The sequence below is a fragment of the Phyllobates terribilis genome, unplaced genomic scaffold (assembly GCF_046119375.1).
Source record: "Phyllobates terribilis strain yellow unplaced genomic scaffold, ASM4611937v1 Scaffold_1__5_contigs__length_1240528914, whole genome shotgun sequence".
NCBI classification, from domain to species: domain Eukaryota; kingdom Metazoa; phylum Chordata; class Amphibia; order Anura; family Dendrobatidae; genus Phyllobates; species Phyllobates terribilis.
In genome coordinates, this window is record NW_027362761.1 from 800,443,166 (window position 1) to 800,462,441 (window position 19,276).

Below are 19,276 nucleotides of genomic sequence, written 5' to 3' on the forward strand. Positions count from 1 at the left end.
TCGTTCCTCAACGGCTTTCCCATTATAGAAGGATTATGTGTTTTCCTTCCTACCTATAACCGAAGGGGGTTGTACTACCTAAAAACTCTAATGCTTTCCCCCACCCTACTTGTATTTCTAATACTGAAAGAATGGTGGGGGACAACAGAAAAAAGTTGTCAGTGCAACAGCTTTTTTTTTTTTTTTTTTTTTAATAAATATATATATATATATATTTTTTTTTTGCTGAATTCTGTATTTTGGAAGCAAAAACAGAGTGAAAAAAAAGTGCGGAGGTGTCTTAGTGTTTTCAAGTGTGTCTTGTTGAAAAAGTTCTCACTAGTAAATTGTCATTTTACAACTTATTAACACTGACAATGATACTACCTAAACAATTGTCAAAAAAGGTTAATCTGGACAGAATACATTCTGGAAACTACTTGGTAACAGCGGTTGAAGAACATTCTGCTGGATACAGATTATTAACCCCTCTCAAATACTTTAAATAGTTTCATACAGTTTGTTGTCCGCCACAGGCAGGACCTACTAATAGACTAGGAGAGACAAGTAGACCTTTCTACTTGGACTGTCTTCTGTTGGGATGACTCTTGAGAATGCTTGTTGAGGATAGGCTACAGTAAAAGTCTTAGGAGGCATTGTCGTTACCACGTTGGACACAACCCATTTTCCACGAATGCCCTTAAATTCATAGAATTTTGAAGTATTTTTCAGTGATAAGTATATTTGGGATAAAAGGGTATTTTTCTTGTATTTCGTAAAATAAATGTAACACAAATACTCACCAAAGCTTAATGGTTTTTGTTTGCAAACATCCTTTACAAGGGCATCAAGATTGGCAGCTATGTGCTCAACGGGCATGTCCAGCTGGAAAGAAAAAACATCAATATGCTTATGGCAAGACTAAGCAAGAACACAAGCACGCTTTTCAACTGTACAGACCAAAGGTAAACCGTAAAGTACTCAAAACAATCTCATTTTACTAGGAGGTACAGAGCTCTCATTTTTGCTGCATTTCTCCTTGAAATTATCAAACTACATTTAACCGGAGATACCTGGCTGAAACTCATTTGTAGGTTTTCCGCTGCCAAGACTTATTAGGGTGAAGTCTGAAAGAAGCCTAGTATAATCAGCCTGTCGACTGCCAGCTGGCATCTGGGTCATGGTGGTGAAAAGAAAGCGCAGTAGGTCAGATTCTTAGAAACAGGAGGAAGTACATGGATACAACTTTTTTGGCATTGCCGCATGAAGTTTGGCAAATCATTAAAGAATGCAGTAGGTAGGGGATCTGTACACAACCTGAGGCTCACCGGCTGTTACCTAACTACCCCTCCCTGTCTGTGTATTTATAAGTGGCCACATTTCTTGTGAAGATGCAGTTTTAACACCATGCTATAGATTATACACGGTGTTCCAAATTATTATGCAAATAATATTTTCTCAGATTTTCCCAAATTACCTATATGAATTGCAGTCATTGTAATTTTCCAGTCAAATAACTATTAGAGTACAATTGAAAGGTTTTTGTACAAACTGCCTATGATAACAGTATATTTTAAAAAAAATAAAAAACTCAAACTGCACTCAAAATGCATGTTCCAAATTATTATGCACAGCAGAGTTTTCAACCTTTTCATTTTAATAAAGAACAAAAAAATGGTCATTTTTGAAATTATAAGCATTAGCAGGTTATTACAAACTGAAATCAAACAGTTTTCAACTCAAAACTTTATTCTAGGTGATGTTACATTTGCACATAGGACCCCTTGTTCGAAAGGAGCTTCTGAACTCTCTCGTCCATTGAATTTGTCAGGTTTTGGATGGTTTCTGCTTCAATTGTTTTGCATGAGGACAGAATACCCTCCCAGAGCTGTTGCTTAGATGTGAACTGCCTCCCGCCATCATAGACACTGCTTTTCTTCTGATGCTCCAGAGGTTCTCAATGGGGTTGAGGTCAGGGGAGCATGGGTGCCACACCATAAGTTTGTCCCCTTTTATGCCCATAGCAGCCAGAGATGCAGATGTGTTATGTGCAGCATGAGACGGGGTATTATCATGCATGAAATGATCTCGATGGTCCAGATGGATGGAGTGGAGGATGGCTGGTTGATGGACACCCCATGCAAACACGGCTACAGCGCTAACAAGGAGGAGGTGGAGTAATGTTTTGGGCTGGAATCATGGGAAGAGAGATTGTCAGCCCTTTTAGGATCCCTGAAGGGGTAAAGATGAACTCCATAATGTATGTTGAGTTTCTCAAACAGCACTTCCTTCCATGGTTCAAGAAGAAGAACCGTGCATTCCGCAGCAAGATCATTTTCATGCATGATAATACCCCGTCTCATGCTGCACATAACACATCTGCATCTCTGGCTGCTATGGGCATAAAAGGGGACAAACTTATGGTGTGGCACCCATGCTCCCCTGACCTCAACCCCATTGAGAACCTCTGGAGCATCAGAAGAAAAGGAGTGTCTATGATGGCGGGAGGCAGTTCACATCTAAGCAACAGCAGAAACCATCCAAAACCTGACAAATTCAATGGACGAGAGAGTTCAGAAGCTCCCTTCGAACAAGCGGTCCTATGTGCAAATGTAACATCACCTAGAATAAAGTTTTGAGTTGAAAACTGTTTGATTTCAGTTTGTAATAACCTGCTAATGCTTATAATTTCAAAAATGACCATTTTTTTGTTCTTTATTAAAATGAAAAGGTTGAAAACTCTGCTGTGCATAATAATTTGGAACATGCATTTTGAATGCAGTTTGAGTTTATTTTTTTTAAAAATATACTGTTATCATAGGCAGTTTGTACAAAAACCTTTCAATTGTACTCTAATAGTTATTTGACTGGAAAATTACAATGACTGCAATTCATATAGGTAATTTGGGAAAATCTGAGAAAATATTATTTGCATAATAATTTGGAACACAGTGTATATCAATAAAATCCACATAGGGTTCATCAAATTACAAAATTACAATGCACGTTATAACTTTACCCAATTTTTCCCCACAGCTGGATTCACAAGTCTGCGGTTTTCAGAGATCAAATCGATGGTATTTTACTAGAGGTCGGCATTCTGGGAGTTACTGGGGCCATTCATCAAGACTAGTGTTTTATATGCCAGTCTCGATCCAGAGTGCAATAAAACGAACCTGACAAGTCTGAGAACGCTATTAACCTGCAGATAGAGGGTTTATCTGCAGTTAATAGTGTTAGGTCACGGCCCCACTATCAGTATTCGGTCAGCATTTTTTCTCAGGAGTGGGAGCCAAAACCAGGAGTGGGTGATCAATGCAGAATTGGTGACTTGTTTCTATTATACCTTTTCTCTGATTGTTCCTCACCTGGTTTTGGCTCCCACTCCTGAGAAAATATACTGACCAAATACTGATAGTGGTGCCGTGGCCTTACTGAAAGTGCGGCACCTGGGAGAAAATTAACTTTATTTTTCCTGGGAGCTGCAGTCTTTTAGTCATGCCCGGAACCAAGTTCATTGTTTCCTGGTGCCATACTTCCAGTACTGCAGCCGAGCACCTTCATAACGCTATTAACCTGCAGACCCGACAGGTTCCCTTTAAATAGCCATGTGCTTCATCTTTTAGCAACAGAAATGTTCTCCCAATCATAGACTAGAGTACATTTCTGTCTTATTAAACCTCATTTTATTATGTAGATTATGATTCATTTATTGTGCAGGTGCCTAAAATGGTCTAAAATGCTCCCTTGGCTTTCCTTGTTCCCTGGCTAACAGCAATTACATGTCGTGTAGACGTGACTGCTGCAGCTAATCACAGGCTTCACAGGGGTCACATACATTGGCAGATCATTACTGTGTCCAGAAGTACACGGACTGACAGAGGAACCTGCAAAATATCAGCAGAAAAGTCACTGGAAGTAAATATACGGATTGCTTTTCAAATCAGCGGTTGGAAGCGCTGCAGAAACAATGCGTCAAAATCTGTGGACTTTGTGTGATTTTCCAGCAGAAATCTGTTTGAGTAGCATTACATGTGGAATTTGCTTATGTATGCAATATATTGATTGTTATTTTCTGTTAAATGTTAATCAACTTTGTCTTAAAGCACCACCTCAGCGTTTTTTTTTTTTTTTATTGCACTGCTGGAGTGGTGCTTTAAAATGTAATTCCTGTGCCTCATACTCACCTGCCGCCACCTTTATTTCTTTACAGCGTTGCTCTTCGGTGAAAAGTGACCTGCCGGCAGTTCTAGTGTTTCATGGAGCGTTGCGGAGGTCACTTTTCAATATAAGTCTATGAGGACCTCGATCTGGTTCTCAGACTTGTATTGAGAGCTTGTGAATTAACTTCTGACTTCCAGCCAGTCAGAGGCAGCACTCACAAGATGGTGCAGGGAGACCGGAGCAGCCCCGAAAAAACTGTGAAGACACCAAAGGGTGTGTATATGGCCGGGGTGGAGCAGGGGGCTTAGATTTAAAGCGCCACTTCAGCGCTGAAAAAAACCCAAAATGCTGGAGTGGTGCTTTAAGGCCCATTTACACTGGCTGATAATCTGTTATATTCTAATATTCACAAGCAGTCATTCGCGATAAGGCCTCATTGAGAAGTCCTTGTTGCACAAACCTATGCTATCAGTTTTTTTTCACGGATACAACACATACCCACTATAATCTATGGTGCTAGTCACATGTCTGTGTTTCCGTACATAACTCACAGAGGCATGTCCATTTATATCTGGTATCACGGATAAAAAGGGACCATACATTTCTATGGATCCATGAAAAACACATTCAGCACACAGATTTAACACTACAAAGGATATGACAAAGCTTGGTAATTTATCTATCAGTAAAAAACACTGATTACAGACTGATGGCAAATACGGACACACGGACCGTACACTGATGACAAATACGGACACACGGACCGTACACTGATGACAAATACGGACACACGGACCGTACACTGATGACAAATACGGACACACGGACCGTACACTGATGACAAATACGGACACACGGACCGTATACTGATGACAAATACGGACACACGGACCGTATACGGATGACAAATACGGACACACGGACCGTACACTGATGACAAATACGGACACACAGACTTCATACCCCTGAGGAAGCCATAATCATATGGCGTAACGCGTAGGTTTTGTATTATTGACATCTCCTCTTTTTCTACCTGTGCATATATATTATGGGTACTTTTATATTTATCCCTTACTTTGGCACCACTTTTCTCCTTATATGTGATTCTCTCCTTGTGAGCATTTTGTATTGATTATTCAAAGGGGAGTGGACCTGGTTGGCTATCAGCAAATCATGTTTTTCTAATAATTGCTCTATTTTAATCATGTTTAGAATTTTCTACTAGGTGTATTTAAACTATGTACCGTGATTATTGACCATTTTTGCATAGGTCACTGATTTACTACTCCGAATTATATCACACTATTTTCTGTAAGGGAATTCTATCTATTTGTTTTGTTTGTCTTACATGCTTTTTTAATCATGTTTTTTTAATGGTGGTGTTTAAATGTTTTGAGAACAATAATAAATTTTGTATGAATTTTTCACAACATTGTGTATCTATTTATATTATTTTGTGTGTTTGGTGCCTTTTGTGTCCCATGCTCTCGTGTTCGTTTATCATTATGGGGACATTGGCACAAACATGCATCTAGTTAGATTGTGGTGCTAGGCCAGGCAATTTTGCTATACACACTCTTGTCTGACAATGTTTGCTTGTCGTGAGTTACGATCACACTGTTCATCCTATTAACGATCATCTGCTTGTGTAAACTAACCCTTATGGTCAAGGATTAAAAACACAAAAGCATGCATTCAGATTTACAGCGCCATTGCTTTTTCCATGTTGACAACCAAAATAAAATTGATTGCAGAGTTATTGCAAACATATCTAATTCATAAATGTGACCAGATGTCGAGCACATGCTAATCAATAGTCAAGATTAACAGCAGCTATAAATAAGACAGCTAAAGAACAAAGGGTTATTATAGCTGTCCGAGTAGAAATAAAATCACTTATGTAATACACATTCGCACCCAGCGCATTAGAACCATTAATAATCATTGCTGGAAAATGAAGACCTCAGTGTAGCAGTGACCTTTTTATTTGCACAACGGTGGAGTTTTAATCAGAGTATAGAGGATGCACGCTATGCATTAAAGAAATTGTCCACTACTTTATATGAAGCCCCCAATGTATCCCCCCGGGGCCCAGAAGTGTTTTTGTAAATACCTTGCGGTGCCTTTTCTGCCTCTGAGTGGAGCTATCACTGGCCGCTCAGAGCCATCACGTGACCCGTCACTGATATCATGTCAAGTGAGGCGTGACATCAGTGACGCGCTCCCCGCGGTGGATGCTGAGCTGTGGGCGGGGTTACCCCGAGCGTCACACCCAGCATCCACTGCGCGTTTTCCCAGTGAATGAGAGAGAGAGCGCGCGGTGGATGCCGGGTGTGACGTGCTGGGTAACCTCGCCCACAGCCCAGCATCCACCGTGGGGAGCGTGGAAGAGGGACCCTCAGCTGCAGCCTGGACTTGTCGTGACATCAGCAGATGTCCGAGCCGGCTGCAGCCGGGGGTCACGTGATGCCTGTGAGCGGCCAGTGATAGCGCCACAAGGTATTTAGAGAAACACTTATGGGACCTGGGGGAATACATTGGGGGATGATATAAAGTAGTGGACAACCCCTTTAACAAGTCAGCAAAAGTGGCATAAACTGCACCAGATTTATCAAAATGGGACATCATTATAAAAAGGCACAAAATTTCAGAACAGCAGCTGAAGCCAAGTATCATATTGTCTCCTACCCCAGCAAATTCCTCTCTTGAAATCCCAACTGTGCCTTAAAGGGTTGATTCACCTCTGGATCCCTTTGTACTATTCATATGAAGAACTGATCCACACAACCATATGTATCTTGTTTTACGGAAACGACTCTTCCAATATTCGTCACTGACTAAATGCTTGCAGTGCTCTTGCTCTCGGGAGTCAGCGCAGTGTCAGGTGTAAAGATGTCACTTCCCAGTCACATCTGTAGAGAAAATCCACTGCTTTTTAGGAGCTTTATCAAGTCAACAGAAAAGCCTTCTGGTGTTATTGCTTTAAAGTTCTTGCAATCTAGCAGGAACAGGACTAGATGCAGTTTATAACCACTTTTGTTGTCTCTTCTGCAGCCTAATAGCACTCATGGAGCACTATGAAGCCAATAAAATCAGAGTAAATGCTGCTGCCCCATTAGACATGACAGTCACGATATTGCCGGATGCCCCACAGGCATGGCTGCTGGTTCTAGGCAGTCCCAGATTAACTCTGCTAGTGAATAATGTCATCAAAGGGGGCATCTATGGATTAGAATAGAAAACTACAAAATTAAAAAAAAAAGCCACTAGAGGTATTCTATGACTTTAAAGTGCCATATTATATAATAAAAAGGTATAATCATTAGCACAAAAAAATCCTAAAATAAAGTACCCAAAAAAAGACCAAGTCAAACAGTCATCATAGTCGCCACGTCCTGACTATACATACCGCATAACTAGAAATGCAGTGACAGAGTTGCTCTTCTGCTTCAGGCGTTGTAGTAATCTGAAATACCTCATTATATCTGGTGCACATATATACATACATAATATGTATCAATAACATGCAAGTAGAGAACATTATGTGGCTTTATCATTCCTCCCTTTTGAAAAAAGAATCTTTACAGAACTGTAGTTCGCATAAGTAGAATACAACTGGTGTAAAAACATACATTAAAATGAATAACGTGATAGATAGTGAAAAGCTTTTGAGCAGTGTTTTCCTGTCTCCCATAGCCTGTGCCTCCCCAATGGCTAGGATCATCACAATGCGTACCATGCATATTTGCAGCTTCTCTTCTTTCATGCTTTCCTACATAAGAATACTCTGAACCCAAATTCCATATATGAATTCTACTATATAAAGCTTTCATAACATAGAAATGCAACAAAGCTATCATCCCAAAATGTAAACTATGCCTTCATTGGACAGAAGTACTTACTCTGTTCCCTAATCCGCTATTAGCAGTCCATGTGAAGCTCCTAGTTGGAGGTGCCTGATCAGTGGGGTTCTGTGTCAATGATAATGCTATCAGAGACTTGTGAGGAGTGCAGAACGTCGCTTTCATAACTTCTCGCTTTACAGCAAAGAGAGTAGAGCAGAGCCAGGCAAGTAAGGAAGTACAGTCCTACAATAAACCACACTAAAGCTCCTAAAACAGCGATGCAAATCGATCCCCCCTCCATGCTGTCAGAAGCTGCTTCATCTCATCTTCCTGGCTCAGCAGGGAAGACAGGTAATGGTAACAGAACAGCAGGAGGGAAAGGAGACAATGGAAGATGTCAGGTAGCCAAAACAAACAAGCTATGTTTGCAAACATATAGCAGAATTTGAAGTAGAATTAAATACTTCCCATGTGTATGAAAATATTAAAGGGACAAAGAAAAAACATGTAGAAGTTGCAACAATTTGAACAGAACAAAAAAAAAATTTATTATTGCCATGGACAAAATGACTGAACCTAGGGATATACATTAGACAGTCCTTCAACGGCATTCTGTGTGGCCAACATTCAAGTGGAAGCAGAAATACTTGTGTCCATCTAGCTGTTGACAAGTAGATTACGTTACCATGTCAATTACAGATAGATACAGTGGCATGTAAAAGTTTGGGCACCCCTGGTCAAAATTACTGTTATTGTGAACAGTTAAGCAAGTTTTAGATTAAGTGATCTCTAAAAGGCCTAAAATTAAATATGACACATTTCCTTTGTATTTTAGGCAAAAATATATTTATATTGTAATTTTTTACATTTTATAAATTACAAAAAGGTAAATCGGCCAATGCAAAAGTTTGGGCACCCTTGCAGATTTATGTGCTCAGATAACTTTGACCAAGGTTCCAGACCTTAATTAGCCTTTTAGGGTTATGACTTCATCACTATCAATATCATCGTTCGGAAAGGCCAGGTGATGCAAAAAACCCAGCCTCCTCTAACCTTGTGCCAAAGAACAGAAGCCACAGAAGCCAGAGGTTCTTCTAAGCTGCTGGCTTGCACTCTGAAAATGAAAATGGTGGAGGCCCTCAAAGCAGGAAAAGGCTATAAGAAGATAGCAAAGCGTTTTCAAGTTGCCCTTTCCTCAGTTCTAAATGAAATTTAGAAATGGCAGTTAACAGGAACAGTGGAGGTCAAGATAAGGTCTTGAAGACCAGGCAAAATGTCAGTGAGAGCTGCTCGTAGGATTACTAGAGAGGCAAATCATAACCTCCGCTTCACTGCAAAAGACCTTCAGAAAGATTTAGCAGACTCTGGAGTTGTGGTACATTGTTCTACTGTTCAAGACACCTGCACAAATATGGCCTTGATGGAAGAGTTATCAGAAGAAAACCTCTCCTGCTTCCTCACAATAAAGTTGAGCATCAGAAGTTTGCAAAAGAACATCGAAACAAGCCTGATGCATTTTGGAAACAAGTCTTGTGGACCAATGAGATTAAAATAGAACTCTTTGGCCACAATGATCAAAGGTATATGTGGAGAAAAAGGGCACAGAATTTCAGGAAAGAACATCTATCCAACCATTAAGCATGGGGGTGGATCAATAATTCTTTTGGGTTGTGTTGCAACCAATGGCACGGGGAACATTTCACGGGTAGAGGGAAGAATAGATTCAATTAAATTTCCACAAGTTTTTGATGCAAACATAACACCATCTGTAAAAAGCTGAAGTTTAAAAGAAGATGGCTTCTACAAATGGATAATGATCCTAAACACACGTCAAAATCCACAATAGACTACCTCAAAAGGCGCAAGCTGAAGGTTTTACAATGGCCCTCACAGTCCTCTGATCTAAACAGCACTGAAAATCTGTGGCTCAACCTCAAAATAGCAGTGCATGCAAGGCGACCCAGTAATCTCACAGAACTGGAAGAATTTTCCAAGGAAGAATGGATGAAAATCCCTCAAACAAAAATTGAAAGACTCTTGGCTGGCTACAAAAAGGGTTTACAAGCTGTGACACTTGCAAAAGGGGGGCTACTAGGTACTAACCATGCAGGGTGCCCAAACTTTTGCTTTGGCCCATTTTCCTTTTTGTAATTTATAAAATATAAAATATAGAAATATACATATTTTTTTGCCTACAATACACAGGAAATGTGTCATCTTTAACTTCAGGCCTTTTAGAGATCATTTCATTTTCAAATTGCTTAACTGTTCACAATAACAGTAATTTTGACCAGGGGTGTCCAAACTTTTACATGCCACTGTATATTATCGCGTTTTCTCTAAAACAAGACCTTCCCTGAAATTAAGCTCTAGCATGATATTTTACATGATTTTTGGAGTATGCTTGAAATATAAGCCCTACTCCAAAAATAAGCCATAGTTACCATCAGGGACGGCATTAGGGGGGAGTCAAACTGGGCAATCGCCCTGGGCCCCCACTCTTAGGGACCTTTGGTGACTTCACAGTCATGTGACCATGATGTCACTAAGGGGTTCTTGACTGCAGAAGTCAAGAGGAACTGAACAGGAAACAGGGACAACGTTAGGGGCAAGGGAGAGCAAACTGGGAAATTTCTCTAGCCTTGTCCAGGCGCAGACTAAAACAGAATAGACCTGGCTACTCATACACGGCTGAGCTAGCCCCAGCTCAGTCAAACAAAACAGTTATTGTCCATAGCAAACACTGATACTTGCGGTTCTCTGCACACAGCATTCTCAGAGAGAGATTCTGACTTATCTTTAGCTTCAAGACACCTCTAGTCTGGTCAGCTTCCCCAGCAGACTGACTTAGATGAACACCATGTAAAATAATTGTATTTTAGAAATATACCATTAACTGGTCTTAAACAGGGCCTATTCTAGCTTTTCTGCTGCCTGAGGCACAAATTTAAATAGTGGCCTCACATCCCAAATAAATATCCAGCCAAGAATATAGCGTACACACAAATATATATCAGCATGAAGAAACTGTAGACATTAGTATATACCAGCATCCAGCAATGAATGAACGACACACACAAATATATATCAGCATGTAGGAACCATATACAGTGAGATCCAGAAATATTAGTATAGTGACTAGTGATGAGCGCAAGTGCTTGGTACTCGAGTTTGCCTAGGTTACTCAGGTAGGCACTGAGTGTCGCGGGTGCTCGAGTGAAATGTTTGCGTCCCCGAGGCTGCATGTTTCGCAGCTGTTGACTTTTTTGACTTCAGTTGTTGCTTGTTTGTGGGACAAGTGTAAACCTATCTATAATAGAGCAGAAGAATTCTATAACGTGAACCTATAAATCCAGCAAAACAATCTTTTTATTTCATATTAAAAATACACCCAGTTCCCATGTATAAAATACTAAGTTCTCTATATAGGGAGACAACACACCTCCCTAAGGGAGAAAAATAGACTTAAATCGCCCTGATATACAACTAGTCTGTTCCTGCCTAGAGTGGGGGTTGGCACCCTAAAATAGTGTAATTGGCGCCCCCGCTCAGCGATGGCTGTCCCTATTGTGCCCTACAGAGTGATCTAAGCACACACACACTTGTTTGTGGGACAAGTTTTGTCTTAAGCATGTAAAATGAACGAATCTGAGCAGAAAGTATAGTTCTGTACACTTCAGAAATCATTCATCCGTTTTCAGTCACATCATCAATAAACACTAATGATCCAGTGCCATTGGAAGCCATGCATGCCCATGTCATCACACTGCCTCCACCATGTTTTACAGAGGATATGGTGTGCTTGGATCATGAGCCGTTCCAAGCTTGCTCCATACTTTCTTCTTCCCATCATTCTGTTACTGGTTGATCTTAGCTTCATCTGTCCAAAAAATGCTTTTATGGAACTGGGCTGGCCTCTTAAGATGTTTTTGGTGAAGTCTAATCTGGCCTATTTTTAACGCTGATTAACAGTTTGCACCCTGTGGCAAACTCTTTTTATTTGCTGTTATGCCATTTTCTCTTTATGGTAGAATTAAATACCGAAACACCTAGTTCCTGGAGATTGTTCTTCACTTGGGTGGAGGTTATTATTCACCATTGAAAGGATTCTGTTTTCCACCCACCACTGTTTTTCGTTCCCAAGTTTACCAATACACTCTTTTTCCCAGTATGTTCCCAACTGTTGATTTGGTCACTCCTAACATTTCTCCTATTTCTCTGATGATTTTTTTTTTTTTCAGCCTAATGATCTGTTTCACTTTCACTGAGAGCTTCTTTGACCACATGTTGTGGGTTCACAGCAACAGGTTCCAAATGTAAATGCCACACTTGGCATCATCTGCAGACCTTTTACCTGCCTACCTGATGATGGATTAACAAGGGAAATGACCATGCAGCCCATTGAAGAGCGTTTGAGATAATTGTCCAATAACTTTTGGTCCTTAAAAAAAAAAAAAAAAAAAAAAAAAAAAAGAAGAGGTATCTACATATTAAAGAGCTGTAATTCCTACACCCTTACGCCAATTAGGATGCGGATATCCACAAATGAAAGTTGAAAGTCTTCACTTTAAGCCCATATTGATTATATAATTGTATCTTGAATAAGTTTTGTTAAGCAGCTAAAATGCCAAAATTTGTGTCATTGACCAAATATTTCTGGAATTGTGTATGTGTGTTTATATATGTATTCAGCAACGAATTAACCATGCAGAAACCATATATTTAAGTATGCACCATCATCCAGCAATAAAAAAAACAAATTAAAAAATTACACACAAACCCGTATCAGCACTGAAAAAACTGTATACATGTGTGCATAAAGCATCCAGCAATGAAAAAAAAAAAAAAAGTCAAAACGTGTTCACATTGAAGAAGCTGTATATAGGGCCCCTCACCATTTAGCATCACAGACAGAAACCATGTTGACATACACTAATCATCAATCACATGCTCTTAAGGTGGATTTTCACATCACGATTATCGTTTCCTGATACTTGTGCAGTGTAAACAGCCTGCTAATCATATGTGGAATAAGCAAAATGCTTGTTTATAGGGCGAAGTGATTTTCAGACTGTCTTAAGAATCATTATTCTCGGCTGCACATCACCCTTGTAAAGAGGCCATGTGCTGTCAAGAACAATGATACCCTATATGCACAGAACGATCTACTACTGATTATTCTGTGAATATATTGAATGCGGTCTATCCAATCAGGCTATTAAACAGCTACCAATCGACAAACATGCAGCCTATCTACAGCCCTTTAATGCCGCAAGTCGCTTAGTGGAGGTCCGCCCTTAGGAGACAATTGTATGATTATTTACTGCACATCATGGTTACTGTATGGTGAAGGTGCGGTGGGGAGAGCAAAGTATTGAGTAATCATCCTTTGTCATGTGCTCTTAACCCTCCCCCAGACAGCCATAGCTTGAGCTCACAACAATAAGCAGCTTGTTATTATACTGACAGGCTGGGTCTAATAATAAGCTCCCCACACCCAAACCATAATCAAGGCATTTCCAGCATTTAAAGACCGGTCACCTGCTTTAAAACACAAAAAAAACAAGTTAAATACCTTATAAAAATCTCTGAGGTTCCCTGATTCTGCGGCTCTTTTCCAGTTTGAACTGCGTCGTTGCATTGCAGAGTTCTTCGCATTTGCTGCATTTGGAAAGCAGTATGTGAAATCTCTGCTTGTAGTACAACTAAGTACCGTATTTTCCCAGTGTTTTCTCTTGGAGCATCTGCTTTCAACACTCCCAGATACTGCCAATTACAGCTCAACAGCATCTGAGGCCTTTAGCTCTCGCTCATACCACCGAATTAATTGGACAAGTGCTATTCGATTTTTTTATTAGATAGCACATCAACCCATGTTATTCAATGGGCCTGTCTGTGAAAAAAATTGCAGCATGCTGTGATTTGACCATGAAATCGGATTAGACTCACTCATTCAAGTCTATGGGTGCAAGAGAAAAGTTGGATGGCACAGTATGGCATACAATTTTATGGATACATTGTAATTCTAGAACATTGGAAACTGTAAATGATTCTGTAACTGATTAATAGGCGATACTGTAAAAAAAACAACAACAAAAAAAAATGGACTGCACACGGATGACAAGTGAGAAAAAAATCATCATACTTTCCTGGATAAGAATGGGACCGATTTTTAATACTGTTGTGTGACCCTAGCCTTAGGGTGCTAGATCAGCAGCAAGTTGTGATTGACATTGTCTGGAAGGAGTAAAGGCAGACAGCGCCAGAGAAGACTCTGAAGAAATGACCAGATGGACTGCAAGCAGAGATTTCACATACAGCGTTCAAAAAGCAATATATGTGAATATCTCTGCAATTGAGTAATTAAGCACAAAATGGAAAAAAACCCTACAGGATCAGAGGAGCTCATTGATTTTTATAGTGCATTTTTCTGAGCAAGGGACTGGTCTTTGTATAATAATCATAAAACAATAAACCCCAACCACCAGATTAAGTGATAAAACATTCAAAAGATTCAAACCGACACAAAAGGCATCTAATGAGCGCCAAGTAAGGCACGCATCTCCAATGGATGGCAGCGGTGACAAATAGTGGCACAAGACTCTTAGAAGGGTCTCTGAGGGCAGACAGCGGCACGGAGCATTAAACAGAAGGTGCGCTTGTGTAGCAGGAGATCTAGCGTGCATGACTTATCAGGTTGCGCCTGCCGGGAACTGTCAAGCACCCCCCTCCTTCCCCAGATTTGTGGGCCCCTGTAGTGTTGCTAGAACCTATAAAGACATAAGCTTGCACCACATGTGAAAAATTATCAATAAAATATTTAAATCTCTCAGTAAATGCAGCAATAAGTTATATTGTTTTCAAAGATAGTATCATATAGTATTGCTTAGAAATTAAGTAACAAATATCTTACATACAGTTACTGAACAAAAGACATAAACCCACTACACAAAGACGAGTGTATACAAAATAATGCCGCTGCACCAAGACCATATCTTACCACCAGAGAGTCTAAATGTAACCAGCACCCTGTTACTATACAAAACCAACATTGTCACATACAAGAAGTAAATACTATCTATGACCAGATAGTAACGTAGTGACCGACTCATACTGCCAAACTGATCATTAACTCTGTACTAATACCAACATTAGAACCAGTGACATTATACACAGGAACCCTGTAAAAAGCATAAGTGTATACAGTACAAGTAAATCCACCGACTCCAGATGAAGTCTCCTACTGAAGTCACTAATTTTTGGCTTTTTCTTCATCCGAAGCAGACCGCTATGACTTCCAGCCAGATTCATTTCTACAGGATGGAACACACAGACATCCACGGCTGATGGTCTTGAGGGCTCCCTCCCTCCCCACTTTTCCCCCACCTTTATACAGCACAGGATTAAGAAAAAAAGTGGCACAGTGCTGCCTAACACAGTAAGAACCTCCCTTTTGTTCTCCCTACATAAAGAGTATCCTCAATAATTAAATATTTTACAGTAGTGATGACCCTTTTGTGACCGCTCCCCTCGCAGTAGAAATGTCCCACATTGTGGCCACCATACAGTGATAATATACCCCATTGTGGACTATATACACTAATGATCTCCATTCTGGCCCAGATACAATGATCATGACCCTCATTCTTGCATTCATACACTGATTATCTCCCCCATTGTGGACCCCACACACCGTCCCCCATTGTGGCCCCATATACAATGAAAATGTCCACCATTGTGTGCATACTTATTGGGGGCAGTGATCTGAATGTGCGTCCAAGACTTCCCTCTACGCGACCACAATCGTTACATTCCTTTCTGAGACGATGGCCGTTGCACAGCACCGAGGAGAGGAGCAGCAGCATTTGTGCCACCCCCTGACAGACAATTCAGACCGCTGCCTGAGGCAGCAGTGGTCCTTGTTTTAGAGCCTCATGTACACAATCTTTGTGTAGCTTTTCTCTTCAAAGTGGTATGTGCTGAAAACCTTGCTTGTTCCTTAGGAAGTAGTTCTATATGATATGGGTAGATGCAAGTTGCAACCCGGTCATAGTCACTTTGTCCCAAATCTGTTATCACACATTACACTCCTCCACTTCTATCCCCTGAGAGAACATATTGAATCAGTGTCTAATTTGCAGTAATCACGGAACATTATTAAAGAAGCACTTTTTTTGCATCCTTGCACACCAACCTAATTTACCATCACACTTTGCACTTCATTTATGTAAAGTGTAGAAGCACTCCAATCACAGTTTTTATCCTCTTAACATATTGCAGTCATATTATATAGCACTGTGTACTTACAATTGCTCATTTTGCCTTTCTACCCAGCTAATTCTTCTCTTTTACTTTAGGTCTATGCGATCACGTGAATAAAAACTGACTAGCTGAATCCTTCTAAGGTCTATGTAGAAACAGGAGATTAAGTTTCCCTGCATGAGTCATAAGTCACTGCAAAAATCCCTGGCAGTGGGAGGGGAGGAGCGGAGCAGCTGGGTCAGGAGTTGAAGAGGGGAATGATTTTTGCAGGGACAAGAGACTTCCTATTTCTACATAGAGCTGAGAAAATAGAAGAATTAGCTTGGTAAAAGGCTGAAATGAGCAACTGTAAGTACACAGTGCTGTATAATATGATGATTGCATTGTACTAAGAGGATAAAAACTTCGATGGGAGGAGTGATTAAAAAAAACAAAAAAAAACAAAAAACAGTTTTCTTCTCTTCAGACTTAATTTTGAATTTCAGATTTCAGTCTGCTTCTTTCTCGCCTCTGCTCTGCTATCAATGTAATGATGCATCAACACAGCATGATATAGACAAGGACCAGTACCAGTTCTGCTCGCTATGGAAACATTGTGAATATCCCTTCTGCTGTAGTCTCCTAAATTAGCTAATGGGTCAGTATAGAATCAGGAAGGTTGAAAGGTGATCTCCTGCATTATGACTGTGTGACACTAGCTGTGTAATCATCTCCGACTGATTTTTGCCCCCTCCCCTCATACCCTACCACCCCTTCCCCGTGGAGAAAATGTGTAAAGCCCCCGTCTCACATAGCGAGATCGCTGCTGTGTCACGGTTTTGGTGACTCACCAGCGACCTCACCAGCGATGTCGCTATGTGTGACACTTTGCAGCAATCAGGCCCCTGCTGTGAGGTCGCTGATCACTGCAGAATGTCCTGGACCATTTTTTGGTCTTTGCCCTCCCGCTGGTCAGCACACATCGCTGTGTGTGACCAGCGGGACCAGCGATCAGGCTGGTAACCATGATAAACAGCGGGTTACTAGGGGCGCACGCGCACTTCGTAACCCGCTGTTTATCATGGTTACCACTCTGCTAAGTGAGTGGTAACGTCCCGCTCACTGTAGCAGAGTGGTAACCATGATAAACAACGGGTTACTAGGTGCGCGTGTGCCCCTAGTAACCCACTGTTTATCATGGTTACCAGCCTGCTCCTGCTTCAGCAGGCTGGTAACCAGGAGCAGGACATCGTGGAAAGATTCTTTCCACGATGTCGCTGCTCCCCTGATCACTGGTGAGCCTGCCTGTTTGACAGCTCACCAGCGACCACATAGCGACGCAGCAACGATTCCTGACAGGTCGTATCGTTGTCGGGATCGCTGTAGCGTCGCTAAGTGTGACGGGGCCTTAAGACATTCAATGAAATCACATCAGAGATCTGAGATGGTCAAAGAGATCATCAGAACAATAAAGACTTTTACACATTACGATAGTGGATATGTGAACCCTATCTGTGGACACACAAACGGAGTTTGCAAAGTTGCAAGGGTTAATATACTTGTACGTGCCAAGGTAAAACTGACCACACACAATTTTGCAGAAATATTAAATATTCAGCCTCAGTGACTAATGATTTTACACAGCATAATCACACGGACAGACTATAGCTTCTGTGTAGATCCTTGGTGGGATAGGATCCAAGAAAGGATCTGTTCCTGTTTGGCTAACCCTCAAAAAACCGTTTTACAGCTTAGAGATTTAGCCTTTATGAATACAAACCTGCATCTGTTTAATCTATCCATAGCTGTACTTTGAAAAGGAAATTCATGCACCATTTGAAGTTGTAGTCATTGTCCTCACTATTAAATGTAATGTGTGAGGAATAAATGATGATGGCATCTCTACGAAATACGACCATGAAAAAATAAGGGCAAAAAATGTCTAAACACTGTAAGAGCTCAATCATGCGCGTATAACTCGGAGGAGTGCTATGCAATGTTTTATCGGATAGCACTCGGATCAATGCTATTCTATGGGGCTCACGCACACCCATTCAAGTCTAGGAGTGCGTGTAAAACATTGGACAGCACACGGATGTCATCCGAGCACAGTCCAATTTATGCGGACACAGACAATTGAGAAATTAGGCTCTCCATCTTCTCTGCACCTGTGATACAATTCTCTCTGCCGACAAGATTGGATCACAGTAAGATGACACTGATCAGAGTCAGATCAGAGTGTCATTACCATAATAAAGAGAAGAGATAATCAGCACTCGTGTGACCTCGGCCTCACATCTACAAATCTTCTCTTTCACAAATAAGAAGATATGACATCGATGTTCTGATGGTGCTTGATAAAACACACAACTTTATTTTTATTTAACCTCTTAATGACCGCCATAACACATTTTCACGGTGGCAATTAAGGGTACTTATTCCTCAGCGCCGCTCTTTCATGTCACTGAAGAATAACAGTGTAGCGCCCCACAACATTGGAAAATCTTCGGGGTCTCAGCTAAAAAGTCAGACTTAAAATTCATTTCTCTCTCCTCTGATATGATCTAACATATCTGAGGAGAGAGAAATGGGGTACCTGATCCCCCCCTCCCCCCCCACAGTACCTTAGGTACTGGATTTGTGATCCCCCGGCCCTCCTCCTTGTGCAGAAAGAAAATGGTGGGCTTACGCGCAGTGCGCCCGCGAAGATCTGCCGGCCGGTACCCGGCAACAATAGAGAAATTTTCCTATTGGTTTCTATTAATCACTGTGATAGAATCTATCACAGTGATCAAAAGCCAAAAACTAATAAAATCCCCCTTTGTCCCCTTCCTTACTTAGATAAAAATTATAAAATTAATAAAATGTTTTTCCATGGGTTGGAGAGCTAGGGTTGGGATTTTTTCAAAAGTAAAGAAAAGAAAAAAAAAAAAAGATGACGATATGACTAGTGTTAAGTGCAAGTGCTGGCTACTTGAATTATCATTAGGTGCCTGGGTATATACCGAGAATCGCGGGTGCTCGAGTGATATACTTGAGTCCCCGTC

General features: G+C 40.8%; 1 protein-coding gene across 1 annotated transcript in view; it reads right to left on the minus strand.

Moving 5' to 3' along the window:
- MRPL1 (mitochondrial ribosomal protein L1) overlaps positions 1–19,276 on the minus strand; it is an 82,839-nt gene that overhangs the window by 8,021 nt on the left and 55,542 nt on the right. Inside the window, exon 8 of the mRNA XM_073637085.1 lies at positions 783–864. Within this exon, the coding sequence (XP_073493186.1) occupies positions 783–864 (82 nt within the window). The remainder of the gene's footprint in view (positions 1–782; positions 865–19,276) is intronic.